Source organism: Leptodactylus fuscus, chromosome 1, assembly GCF_031893055.1.
Source record: "Leptodactylus fuscus isolate aLepFus1 chromosome 1, aLepFus1.hap2, whole genome shotgun sequence".
NCBI lineage: Eukaryota > Metazoa > Chordata > Amphibia > Anura > Leptodactylidae > Leptodactylus > Leptodactylus fuscus.
In genome coordinates, this window is record NC_134265.1 from 363,642,931 (window position 1) to 363,657,376 (window position 14,446).

At 44.2% G+C, this 14,446-nt stretch overlaps 1 protein-coding gene across 1 annotated transcript in view; it reads left to right on the top strand.

Moving 5' to 3' along the window:
• Positions 1-6,198: 6,198 nt before the first annotated feature.
• LOC142187139 (vomeronasal type-2 receptor 26-like) overlaps positions 6,199-14,446 on the top strand; it is a 37,125-nt gene continuing 28,877 nt past the window's right edge. The window contains exons 1-2 of the mRNA XM_075261454.1: positions 6,199-6,218; positions 6,813-7,104. Coding sequence (XP_075117555.1) covers positions 6,199-6,218; positions 6,813-7,104 — 312 coding nt within the window. The remainder of the gene's footprint in view (positions 6,219-6,812; positions 7,105-14,446) is intronic.

Here is a 14,446-nt window from a genome sequence, read left to right on the forward strand (position 1 = left end):
CCAGTGGTGGAGTTTGGATGTGGGAGCAGCATGAGGAGTTCATATAGCATCCCAGTGGCAGAATTTGGAGGTTGCAGCAGCCTTATGAGACCATAACGTTACCCAGACTTAGAGTGAATATGTGGCAGCAATGTGAGAAGGCCAAACAGTGACTCAGTGGCACAGTGTGGAGGTTGCAGCAGTCTTATGAGGCTATACAGTGACCCAGGGGAAGAGCGAGGATGTGGCAGCAGCATGTGGAGGCCATACAGTGACCCAGTTGGCAGAATGTGTAGATTGCAGAAGCATGAGGAGGCCATATAGTGACCCAAAGGCAAGTGTGTGGAGATTGCATCAGCATGATGAGGCCATAAAGTGACCCAGTGGAAGAGTTAGGCTGTGGAACCAATGTGAAAAGGCCATAAAGTGACTCGGTGGCAATGTGTGGAGGTGACAGCAGCTTTAGAAGACCACACAGTGACCCCTTGGCAGAGTATAAAGTTTGCAGCAGTCCTATGAGACCATCCAGTGGCAGAGTGTGGAGGGGGCAGCAGCATCAGGAGGCCATAAAGTGACCTAGTGGCAGAGTGTGGAGGTTTCAGCAGGCTTATAAAGCCATACAGTGACTTAGTGGAAAAGTGAAAATGTGGCAGCAGCTTAATGAGGCCATACAGTGACGCAGTGGCAGAGTGTGCAGATTGCAGCCTTAAGAGGCTAGAAAGTGACCTATTGGTAGAGTGTGAAGGATGCAGCAGTCTTATTTGGCCATACCGTGACCCAGTGGCAGAGTTGGAAGTGGCAGAAGTGTGAAGAGGCCAGGCTGTTATTCAGTGATATAGTGTAAAGGGTCTTAAGATGTCTTATGAGGTTATACAGTGATCCAGTAACAGAGTGTGGATGTGACAGCAATATTAGAAGGCCATACAGTGACCCAGTAGCAAAGTGTGTAGATAGCAGCTGCGAAAGGAGGCCATGCAGTGACCCAGTGGCAGAGTGCCTGGTTTGCGGAAGCATGAAGAGACAATAAAGTGACCCAAAGTCAGAGTGTGGGAATTGCATCAGCCTTATGTGGAAATAGTGTCCCAGTGGAAGACTTAGGATGTGGAAGCAACGTGAGTAGACCATACAGTGACTCACTGTCAATGTTTGGAGGTGACAGCAGCTTGTGTGGGCCATTCAGTAACACATTGGAAGAGTATTGTAAAGCCATACAGTAACTCAGTGGCAGAGTGTGGAGGTTGCAGCTGCCTTATGATGCCATACAGTGACCCAGTGGCAGAGTGTGGAGGATGCAGTAGCCTTATGAGTAAATTCAGTGACCCAGTGGTATAGTATGGAGGTTGCAGCAGCCTTAGGAGGCCATATGGTGTCCCAGTGTTAGAGTGAGGATATGGCAGCAACATGAGAAGGCCATATAGTGACTCAGTGGCAATGCATGGAAGTGACAGCAGCTTGAGGAGACTATACAGTTATCGATTGGCAGAGTTATGATGTGGCAACACACGGAGAATCACATACAGTGACACAGTGGGGCGGTAACAGCAGCATCAGGAGGCCATAATGTGACCCAGTTACAGAGTGTAGAAATTGCAGCAGCCTTATGAGGTCATACAGTGAACCAGTGGCAGAAGTATCCAGAGGCCATACAGTGACGCAGTGGCAAAGTGAGGATGTGAAAGCAGCTTTGTGAGATGATACAGTCACCCAATGGCAGAGCACGGAGACGGCAGCAGCATGAGAGTATCAAATGTAATATAATGTGGAGGTAGTAGCAGCCATAGGAGACCATACATTGACCCAGCAACAGAGTGTGGTGAGGTAGCATGAACCATTTAATCTTCTGCATCAGGTACGCAGTCATGGGAATGGTTATTTCTGCTTATTCTTCTTCGAAAATTCTCTGTAGTAAAGACAGTTCAGAGCACAATCCTCCGGGAGCAGATCCAGAATAATGTGCGATTAGAGCAGAGAATGTAACATCTATCCCATCATACTGTATAAAAGGAGGGGAGATGAGAGCAGTCACCATATAGCATGTCCTGATCCTGGGGGCCATGCTGTCTGTGTCACTGCTGGGCTCACTGCTTCTATCCATCATGTCTTACTGAGAATCATCATCATCATCATCAGCATCATCATCAGCATCATCCTCCTCACTGCACACTTGCCACAAGATGATGTTCAGCTCTATACCTTTGCTATTACTTCCATGGTTTTCTTTCACACAATCAATCTGTGATCTGAAAATTGGAGAAATGATTGGTGATGTGATAGCAGAACCTTACCGGAATGGAGATCTGAACATTGGTGTATTGTTTACACTCCATAGAAATGCACACGATGAACGACCACAACGAATGAAGAATTCCCCACAAATACATTGCAGATGGTAAGTCCTACTGTCTTATACACATTGTCCATAAATAGTCCGGAGAATAGTGAGAGGTCTGCAGATATAACGTCACCAGTCTATCCATAGAGTACAGGCTTCTATATGTGTGCCCTGTATGTACATAGTATACAGCTCTATAGTGTGACCTCTCTTACAGTATACAGTATATAGTGTGACCTCTCTTACAGTATACAGTATATAGTGTGACCGCTCTTACAGTATACAGTATATAGTGTGACTACTCTTACAGTATACAGCATATAGTGTGACCGCTCTTACAGTATACAGCTCTATAGTGTGACCTCTCTTACAGTATACAGTATATAGTGTGACCGCTCTTACAGTATACAGTATATAGTGTGACCGCTCTTACAGTATACAGTATATAGTGTGACCTCTCTTACAGTATACAGTATATAGTGTGACCGCTCTTACAGTATACAGTATATAGTGTGACTGCTCTTACAGTATAGAGTATATAGTGTGACCGCTCTTACAGTATACAGTATATAGTGTGACCTCTCTTACAGTATACAGTATATAGTGTGACCTCTCTTACAGTATACAGTATATAGTGTGACCGCTCTTACAGTATACAGTATATAGTGTGACCTCTCTTACAGTATACAGTATATAGTGTGACCGCTCTTACAGTATACAGTATATAGTGTGACCCCTCTTACAGTATACAGTATATAGTGTGACCGCTCTTACAGTATACAGTATATAGTGTGACCCCTCTTACAGTATACAGTATATAGTGTGACCGCTCTTACAGTATACAGTATATAGTGTGACCTCTCTTACAGTATACAGTATATAGTGTGACCGCTCTTACAGTATACAGTATATAGTGTGACCGCTCTTACAGTATACAGTATATAGTGTGACCGCTCTTACAGTATACAGTATATAGTGTGACCTCTCTCACAGTATACAGTATATAGTGTGACCGCTCTTACAGTATACAGTATATAGTGTGACCTCTCTTACAGTATACAGTATATAGTGTGAACTCTCTTACAGTATACAGTATATAGTGTGACCGCTCTTACAGTATACAGTATATAGTGTGACCTCTCTTACAGTATACAGTATATAGTGTGACCGCTCTTACAGTATACAGTATATAGTGTGACCGCTCTTACAGTATACAGTATATAGTGTGACCTCTCTTACAGTATACAGTATATAGTGTGACCGCTCTTACAGTATACAGTATATAGTGTGACCCCTCTTACAGTATACAGTATATAGTGTGACCTCTCTTACAGTATACAGTATATAGTGTGACCGCTCTTACAGTATACAGTATATAGTGTGACCGCTCTTACAGTATACAGTATATAGTGTGACCCCTCTTACAGTATACAGTATATAGTGTGACCGCTCTTACAGTATACAGTATATAGTGTGAACGCTCTTACAGTATACAGTATATAGTGTGACCGCTCTTACAGTATACAGTATATAGTGTGACCCCTCTTACAGTATACAGTATATAGTGTGACCTCTCTTACAGTATACAGTATATAGTGTGACCGCTCTTACAGTATACAGTATATAGTGTGACCGCTCTTACAGTATACAGTATATAGTGTGACCTCTCTCACAGTATACAGTATATAGTGTGACCGCTCTTACAGTATACAGTATATAGTGTGACCTCTCTTACAGTATACAGTATATAGTGTGACCTCTCTTACAGTATACAGTATATAGTGTGACCTCTCTTACAGTATACAGTATATAGTGTGACCTCTCTTACAGTATACAGTATTTAGTGTGACCTCTCTTACAGTATACAGTATATAGTGTGACCGCTCTTACAGTATACAGTATATAGTGTGACCCCTCTTACAGTATACAGTATATAGTGTGACCGCTCTTACAGTATACAGTATATAGTGTGACCCCTCTTACAGTATACAGTATATAGTGGGACCTCTCTTACAGTATACAGTATATAGTGTGACCTCTCTTACAGTATACAGTATATAGTGTGACCTCTCTTACAGTATACAGTATATAGTGTGACCGCTCTTACAGTATACAGTATATAGTGTGACCGCTCTTACAGTATACAGTATATAGTGTGACCGCTCTTACAGTATACAGTATATAGTGTGACCGCTCTTACAGTATACAGTATATAGTGTGACCTCTCTTACAGTATACAGTATATAGTGTGACCCCTCTTACAGTATACAGTATATAGTGTGACCTCTCTTACAGTATACAGTATATAGTGTGACCTCTCTTACAGTATACAGTATATAGTGTGACCCCTCTTACAGTATACAGTATATAGTGTGACCGCTCTTACAGTATACAGTATATAGTGTGACCGCTCTTACAGTATACAGTATATAGTGTGACCCCTCTTACAGTATACAGTATATAGTGTGACCTCTCTTACAGTGTACAGTATATAGTGTGACCGCTCTTACAGTATACAGTATATAGTGTGACCGCTCTTACAGTATACAGTATATAGTGTGACCCCTCTTACAGTATACAGTATATAGTGTGACCGCTCTTACAGTATACAGTATATAGTGTGACCCCTCTTACAGTATACAGTATATAGTGTGACCGCTCTTACAGTATACAGTATATAGTGTGACCCCTCTTACAGTATACAGTATATAGTGGGACCTCTCTTACAGTATACAGTATATAGTGTGACCTCTCTTACAGTATACAGTATATAGTGTGACCTCTCTTACAGTATACAGTATATAGTGTGACCGCTCTTACAGTATACAGTATATAGTGTGACCGCTCTTACAGTATACAGTATATAGTGTGACCTCTCTTACAGTATACAGTATATAGTGTGACCGCTCTTACAGTATACAGTATATAGTGTGACCGCTCTTACAGTATACAGTATATAGTGTGACCCCTCTTACAGTATACAGTATATAGTGTGACCTCTCTTACAGTGTACAGTATATAGTGTGACCGCTCTTACAGTATACAGTATATAGTGTGACCGCTCTTACAGTATACAGTATATAGTGTGACCCCTCTTACAGTATACAGTATATAGTGTGACCGCTCTTACAGTATACAGTATATAGTGTGACCCCTCTTACAGTATACAGTATATAGTGTGACCGCTCTTACAGTATACAGTATATAGTGTGACCCCTCTTACAGTATACAGTATATAGTGGGACCTCTCTTACAGTATACAGTATATAGTGTGACCTCTCTTACAGTATACAGTATATAGTGTGACCTCTCTTACAGTATACAGTATATAGTGTGACCGCTCTTACAGTATACAGTATATAGTGTGACCGCTCTTACAGTATACAGTATATAGTGTGACCTCTCTTACAGTATACAGTATATAGTGTGACCGCTCTTACAGTATACAGTATATAGTGTGACCGCTCTTACAGTATACAGTATATAGTGTGACCGCTCTTACAGTATACAGTATATAGTGTGACCGCTCTTACAGTATACAGTATATAGTGTGACCTCTCTTACAGTATACAGCTCTACAGTGTAATTGTGCAGCATCCTGGAGTGCTGCTATTGTCTGTGTTTTTGCCTCCCGGTTATGTTGGTATTTCCCCTCTTCTGTGTTCAGTGTTATATTTCATTGTTTTGCAGCTCCCCCCCCCCCCGCCCCCCGCCCCCCGCCCCCCGCCCCCCGCAGTTTAAAGTCTTGTTTCAGCCCCGGCTGATCACAGACCACTGGTTGGGGTTGCTCAAACACTTTAGTCTTGCCGGTGACCGTTCCAGGCCAGTCTAGGGTTTGCAGGGACCCTGTACAATTCATGCTGAGCTGTGCAGAGGGAAGACTCAGAATGGACTTGTACACCCGCCAGTACGGCCTCTAGGAGGATTATTCATCGCCCCCGACTCATCCAGAGACAGCCCGGAATCAGAGAATTCATTTGTTTGTCTGTATTGAACACTTGTCAGCCGTACCAGGAGGAGCAACGAAGGATCCTGTCAGGAGCGAATCATTCTGGCCTATTCTCCAGGAATCCAGATTCCCTTCAGGACTCCTTGCCCTATTATAACCCCCATTGTCCTGCACTGGCAAAGGCATGAGAGGAGGAGGAGGAGGAGGAGGAGGAGGAGGAGGAGGAGGAGGAGGAGGAGGAGGAGGAGGAGGAGGAGGAGGAGGAGGAGGAAGAATTATAGACTGATGTCACAGAGATTGAAACATATCTGGACAGCCTCCTATGACCAAAACAGAGGGATTTACCTGTGAACTACCGCCCCCATCTGGAAGCTGCTGGTTATCACTAGTACCTGCACGCCTGAGTCGTGGCCGCATTACCATCAGGGCCCTTCTATATACCATCACACTGGCTCAGAGAGGGGAGGTCACCTCTCCAAACTGGGGAATAATAAGGAAGGGGGCATATACTTCTTTATAAGGCAACTCATGTGACTACATCTTTCTTTACAGGGTAACGTTTGAGGGATTTGTACATCTTGACATTGTGAACTTTGCCATACATCTTATTAACAAGAATCCTGACATTTTACCCAATATTACACTGGGATACCATATTTATGACTCCTGCCTAGATGGACGAGTGGCGGTACACCGTATATTACATCTCCTGTCTGGTCCGGATACGGTAATACCTAATTACTCCTGTAGGGGGCATGGCCAGCTGGCCGGTATCATTGGAGACCACCACTCATCTACCACTATTCCAGCAGCACAAATCCTCGGACTATATGGATATCCTCAGGTATGATGAGACTATGATAGATGTGTAATGTGCACAATATATATCCAATAAGCAGTGGAGGATCCAGGCTTTGCGGGGCCCTGGGCAATAGGGGGTCTGGGGGAAACCCCCGCAGGATTTTTTGAAAAAATTTACCCTAAAAATGCATTTTTGAGGCTTTTTTTTTAAACTAGTTTCTGTGTCTGCACCACACATGTGACCTAGCTTCCTGCTCTCAGATAGAGGAGGGGGAAATGAGTGAGGTTTGTGAAGGCTGGGGGACTGGTATCACCATCTATTTATAGAGTTGTATGTCCGATGCCTAGCTGCATCGGGAGCGCGCACGCAAGGCCAGCGGCATAGAAGTGACGTCATCTCGCCGATGGCTTTGCATATGAAACCCTGCCCACCAATTGATGCAAAAAAAACAGGAAGAAAGAAGAGTTTACAGCAGCGAAAACTGGTGAGTAAGGGACATGTGAATACCCCCTTACGGGCCTCGCGCTTCTATACAACCGACACAAGCTGCATTTTGCTAGGTCCGGGCCGTGGAGCCCCGTGTGGTTGCCCAGAACGCCTGGTCAAGGATCTGCCCCTGACTGTGCTCCAGACTAGTCCTCTCCTATACTTCTGTACTCTGTGCTCCAGACTAGTCCTCTCCTATAATGATGTAATCTGTGCTCCAGACTAGTCCTCTCCTATACTTCTGTAATCTGTGCTCCAGACTAGTCCTCTCCTATAATGCTGTAATCTGTGCTCCAGACTAGTCCTCTCCTATAATGCTGTAATCTGTGCTCCAGACTAGTCCTCTCCAATAATGCTGTAATCTGTGCTCCGGACTAGTCCTCTCCTATACTTCTGTACTCTGTGCTCCAGACTAGTCCTCTCCTATAATGCTGAAATCTGTGCTCCAGACTAGTGCTCTCCTATACTTCTGTAATCTGTGCTCCAGACTAGTCCTCTCCTATAATGCTGTAATCTGTGCTCCAGACTAGTCCTCTCCTATACTTCTGTACTCTGTGCTCCAGACTAGTCCTCTCCTATAATGCTGTAATCTGTGCTCCAGACTAGTCCTCTCCTATAATGCTTTTATCTGTGCTCCAGACTAGTCGTCTCCTATAATGCTGTAATCTGTGCTCCAGACTAGTCCTCTCCTAAAATGATGTAATCTGTGCTCCAGACTAGTCCTCTCCTATACTTCTGTAATCTGTCCTCCAGACTAGTCCTCTCCTATAATGCTGTAATCTGTGCTCCAGACTAGTCCTCTCCTATAATGCTTTTATCTGTGATCCAGACTAGTCCTCTCCTATACTTCTGTAATCTGTGCTCCAGACTAGTCCTCTCCTATAATGCTTTTATCTGTGCTCCAGACTAGTCCTCTCTTATAATGCTGTAATCTGTGCTCCAGACTAGTCCTCTACTATACTTCTGTAATCTGTGCTCCAGACTAGTCCTCTCCTATAATGCTGTAATCTGTGCTCCAGACTAGTCCTTTTCTATACTTCTGTAATCTGTGCTCCAGACTAGTCCTCTCCTATAATGCTGTAATCAGTACTCCAGACTAGTCCTCTTCTGTAATCTGTGCTCCAGACTAGTCCTCTCCTATAATGTCCCTGATATATCCATTGCAGTCTCAGGCCTTACTATAACTTCTAGGCAGCAGGCCCGCTGCCTCGGGGTCATATTTGACGCAGACCTTTCCTTCACCCCTCATATTGAATCACTCGCACGTTCATGTCACCTCCACCTCAAAAACATCTCCAGAATACGCCCTTTCCTTACCAGAGATACACTAAAGACACTTATTGTCTCTCTGATTCATTCTCGCCTTGACTACTGTAACTCCTTACTAATCCGTCTTCCCCTCACTAAACTCTCTCCTCTACAATCTATTCTGAATGCAGCGGCCAGGCTCATCTATCAGGCTAGACGCTACAGCGATGCCTCCGGTCTTTGCCAGTCACTACATTGGCTGCCTATTCATTATGGAATAAAATATAAAGTTCTCCCCCTCCCCCACAAGGCTCTCCATAATGCCGCACCTCCCTACATTTCCTCCCTCATCTCTCTCTACCGCCCAACCCGTGTTCTCCGCTCACTCAATGACCTAACACTTACATCCTCTATTATCAGAACCTCCCCCGCTCGTATACAAGACTTCTCCCGAGCTGCACCACTTCTCTGGAATGCTCTACCCCGGACAATAAGATTAACTCCCAACTTCTACAGTTTCAAACGCAAACTAAAGACGCATCTTTTCAGACAAGCCTATAACAATTCCTAATGCACAAAATTGTCTGAACACTGTATAAGCAATGCCGCCCCTGCTACCTCTTGTGTCATCCTCTCTACCTCATAGATTGTAAGCTCTTTTGAGCAGGGCCCTCAATCCCATTGTGTGAAATGACGTTCTTTGTTATGTATGTCTGTATCTGAACCCTATAAATTGTACAGTGCTGCGGAATATGTTGGCGCTATATAAATAAAATGTATTATTGTTATATTATTATAATGCTGTAATCTGTGCTCCAGACTAGTCCTCTCCTATAATGCTGTAATCTGTGCTTCAGACTAGTCCTCTCTTATAATGCTGTAATCTGTGCTCCAGACTAGTCCTCTCCTATAATGCTGTAATCTGTGCTCCAGACTAGTCCGATCCTATACTTCTGTAATCCGTGCTCCAGACTAGTCCTCTCCTATACTTCTGTAATCCGTGCTCCAGACTAGTCCTCTCCTATAATGCTGTAATCTGTGCTCCAGACTAGTCCTCTCCTATACTTCTGTAATCTGTGCTCCAGAGTAGTCCTCTCCTATAATGCTGTAATCTGTGCTCCAGACTAGTCCTCTCCTATACTTCTGTAATCTGTGATCCAGACTAGTCCTCTCCTATACTTCTGTAATCTATGCTCCAGACTAGTCCTCTCCTATAATGCTGTAATCCGTGCTCCAGACTAGTCCTCTCCTATAATGCTGTAATCCGTGCTCCATACTAGTCCTCTCCTATAATGCTGTAATCCGTGCTCCAGACTAGTCCTCTCCTATAATGCTGTAATCCGTGCTCCAGACTAGTCCTCTCCTATAATGCTGTTATCTATGCTCCAGACTAGTCCTCTCCTATAATGCTGCAATCCGTGCTCCAGACTAGTCCTCTCCTATAATGCTGCAATCCGTGCTCCAGACTAGTCCTCTCCTATAATGCTGTAATCCGTGCTCCAGACTAGTCCTCTCCTATAATGCTGCAATCTGTGCTCCAGACTAGTCCTCTCCTATAATGCTGCAATCCGTGCTCCAGACTAGTCCTCTCCTATAATGCTGTAATCCGTGCTCCAGACTAGTCCTCTCCTATAATGCTGTAATCCGTGCTCCAGACTAGTCCTCTCCTTTAATGATGTACTCTGTGCTCCAGACTAGTCCTCTCCTATAATGCTGTAATCTGTGCTCCAGACTAGTCCTCTCCTATAATGCTGTAATCTGTGCTCCAGACTAGTCCTCTCCAATAATGCTGTAATCTGTGCTCCAGACTAGTCCTCTCCTATACTTCTGTACTCTGTGCTCCAGACTAGTCCTCTCCTATAATGCTGAAATCTGTGCTCCAGACTAGTGCTCTCCTATACTTCTGTAATCTGTGCTCCAGACTAGTCCTCTCCTATAATGCTTTTATCTGTGCTCCAGACTAGTCGTCTCCTATAATGCTGTAATCTGTGCTCCAGACTAGTCCTCTCCTATAATGATGTAATCTGTGCTCCAGACTAGTCCTCTCCTATACTTCTGTAATCTGTGCTCCAGACTAGTCATCTCCTATAATGCTGTAATCCGTGCTCCAGACTAGTCCTTTCCTATACTTCTGTAATCTGTCCTCCAGACTAGTCCTCTCCTATAATGCTGTAATCTGTGCTCCAGACTAGTCCTCTCCTATACTTCTGTAATCTGTCCTCCAGACTAGTCCTCTCCTATAATGCTGTAATCTGTGCTCCAGACTAGTCCTCTCCTATAATGCTTTTATCTGTGATCCAGACTAGTCCTCTCCTATACTTCTGTAATCTGTGCTCCAGACTAGTCCTCTCCTATAATGCTTTTATCTGTGCTCCAGACTAGTCCTCTCCTATAATGCTGTAATCTGTGCTCCAGACTAGTCCTCTACTATACTTCTGTAATCTGTGCTCCAGACTAGTCCTCTCCTATAATGCTGTAATCTGTGCTCCAGACTAGTCCTTTTCTATACTTCTGTAATCTGTGCTCCAGACTAGTCCTCTCCTATAATGCTGTAATCAGTACTCCAGACTAGTCCTCTTCTGTAATCTGTGCTCCAGACTAGTCCTCTCCTATAATGTCCCTGATATATCCATTGCAGTCTCAGGCCTTACTATAACTTCTAGGCAGCAGGCCCGCTGCCTCGGGGTCATATTTGACGCAGACCTTTCCTTCACCCCTCATATTGAATCACTCGCACGTTCATGTCACCTCCACCTCAAAAACATCTCCAGAATACGCCCTTTCCTTACCAGAGATGCACTAAAGACACTTATTGTCTCTCTGATTCATTCTCGCCTTGACTACTGTAACTCCTTACTAATCCGTCTTCCCCTCACTAAACTCTCTCCTCTACAATCTATTCTGAATGCAGCGGCCAGGCTCATCTATCAGGCTAGACGCTACAGCGATGCCTCCGGTCTTTGCCAGTCACTACATTGGCTGCCTATTCATTATGGAATAAAATATAAAGTTCTCCCCCTCCCCCACAAGGCTTTCCATAATGCCGCACCTCCCTACATTTCCTCCCTCATCTCTCTCTACCGCCCAACCCGTGTTCTCCGCTCACTCAATGACCTAACACTTACATCCTCTATTATCAGAACCTCCCCCGCTCGTATACAAGACTTCTCCCGAGCTGCACCACTTCTCTGGAATGCTCTACCCCGGACAATAAGATTAACTCCCAACTTCTACAGTTTCAAACGCAAACTAAAGACGCATCTTTTCAGACAAGCCTATAACAATTCCTAATGCACAAAATTGTCTGAACACTGTATAAGCAATGCCGCCCCTGCTACCTCTTGTGTCATCCTCTCTACCTCATAGATTGTAAGCTCTTTTGAGCAGGGCCCTCAATCCCATTGTGTGAAATGACGTTCTTTGTTATGTATGTCTGTATCTGAACCCTATAAATTGTACAGTGCTGCGGAATATGTTGGCGCTATATAAATAAAATGTATTATTGTTATATTATTATAATGCTGTAATCTGTGCTCCAGACTAGTCCTCTCCTATAATGCTGTAATCTGTGCTTCAGACTAGTCCTCTCTTATAATGCTGTAATCTGTGCTCCAGACTAGTCCTCTCCTATAATGCTGCAATCTGTGCTCCAGACTAGTCCTCTCCTATACTTCTGTACTCTGTACTCCAGACTAGTCCTCTCCTATAATGCTGTAATCTGTGCTCCAGACTAGTCCTCTCCTATACTTCTGTAATCTGTGCTCCAGACTAGTCCTCTACTATAATGCTGTAATCTGTGCTCCAGACTAGTCCTCTCCTATAATGCTGTAATCTGTGCTCCAGACTAGTCCTCTCCTATACTTCTGTAAACTGTCCTCCAGACTAGTCCTCTCCTATACTTCTGTAATCCGTGCTCCAGACTAGTCCTCTCCTATACTTCTGTAATCCGTGCTCCAGACTAGTCCTCTCCTATAATGCTGTAATCTGTGCTTCAGACTAGTCCTCTCTTATAATGCTGTAATCTGTGCTCCAGACTAGTCCTCTCCTATAATGCTGTAATCTGTGCTCCAGACTAGTCCGATCCTATACTTCTGTAATCCGTGCTCCAGACTAGTCCTCTCCTATACTTCTGTAATCCGTGCTCCAGACTAGTCCTCTCCTATAATGCTGTAATCTGTGCTCCAGACTAGTCCTCTCCTATACTTCTGTAATCTGTGCTCCAGACTAGTCCTCTCCTATAATGCTGTAATCTGTGCTCCAGACTAGTCCTCTCCTATACTTCTGTAATCTGTGATCCAGACTAGTCCTCTCCTATACTTCTGTAATCTATGCTCCAGACTAGTCCTCTCCTATAATGCTGTAATCCGTGCTCCAGACTAGTCCTCTCCTATAATGCTGTAATCCGTGCTCCATACTAGTCCTCTCCTATAATGCTGTAATCCGTGCTCCAGACTAGTCCTCTCCTATAATGCTGTAATCCGTGCTCCAGACTAGTCCTCTCCTATAATGCTGTTATCTATGCTCCAGACTAGTCCTCTCCTATAATGCTGCAATCCGTGCTCCAGACTAGTCCTCTCCTATAATGCTGTAATCCGTGCTCCAGACTAGTCCTCTCCTATAATGCTGCAATCTGTGCTCCAGACTAGTCCTCTCCTATAATGCTGCAATCCGTGCTCCAGACTAGTCCTCTCCTATAATGCTGTAATCCGTGCTCCAGACTAGTCCTCTCCTATAATGCTGTTATCTATGCTCCAGACTAGTCCTCTCCTATAATGCTGCAATCTGTGCTCCAGACTAGTCCTCTCCTATACTTCTGTAATCTGTGCTCCAGACTAGTCCTCTCCTATAATGTTGTAATCTGTGCTCCAGACTAGTCCTCTCCTGTACTTCTGTAATCCGTGCTCCAGACTAGTCCTCTCCTATACTTCTGTAATCTGTGCTCCAGACTAGTCCTCTACTATAATGCTGTAATCTGTGCTCCAGACTAGTCCTCTCATATAATGCTGTAATCTGTGCTCCAGACTAGTCCTCTCCTATACTTCTGTAATCTGTGCTCCAGACTAGTCATCTCCTATAATGCTGTAATCCGTGCTCCAGACTAGTCCTTTCCTATACTTCTGTAATCTGTCCTCCAGACTAGTCCTCTCCTATAATGCTGTAATCTGTGCTCCAGACTAGTCCTCTCCTATAATGCTGTAATCCGTGCTCCAGACTAGTCCGATCCTATACTTCTGTAATCCGTGCTCCAGACTAGTCCTCTCCTATAATGCTTTTATCTGTGATCCAGACTAGTCCTCTCCTATACTTCTGTAATCTGTGATCCAGACTAGTCCTCTCCTATAATGCTGTAATCTGTGCTCCAGACTAGTCCTCTCCTATACTTCTGTAATCTGTCCTCCAGGCTAGTCCTCTCCTATAATGCTGTAATCTGTGCTCCAGACTAGTCCTTTTCTATACTTCTGTAATCTGTGCTCCAGACTAGTCCTCTTCTGTAATCTGTGCTCCAGACTAGTCCTCTCCTATAATGCTGTAATCTGTGCTCCAGACTAGTCCTCTCCTATACTTCTGTAATCTGTCCTCCAGACTAGTCCTCTCCTATAATGCTGTAATCTGTGCTCCAGACTAGTCCTCTCCTATACTTCTGTAATCT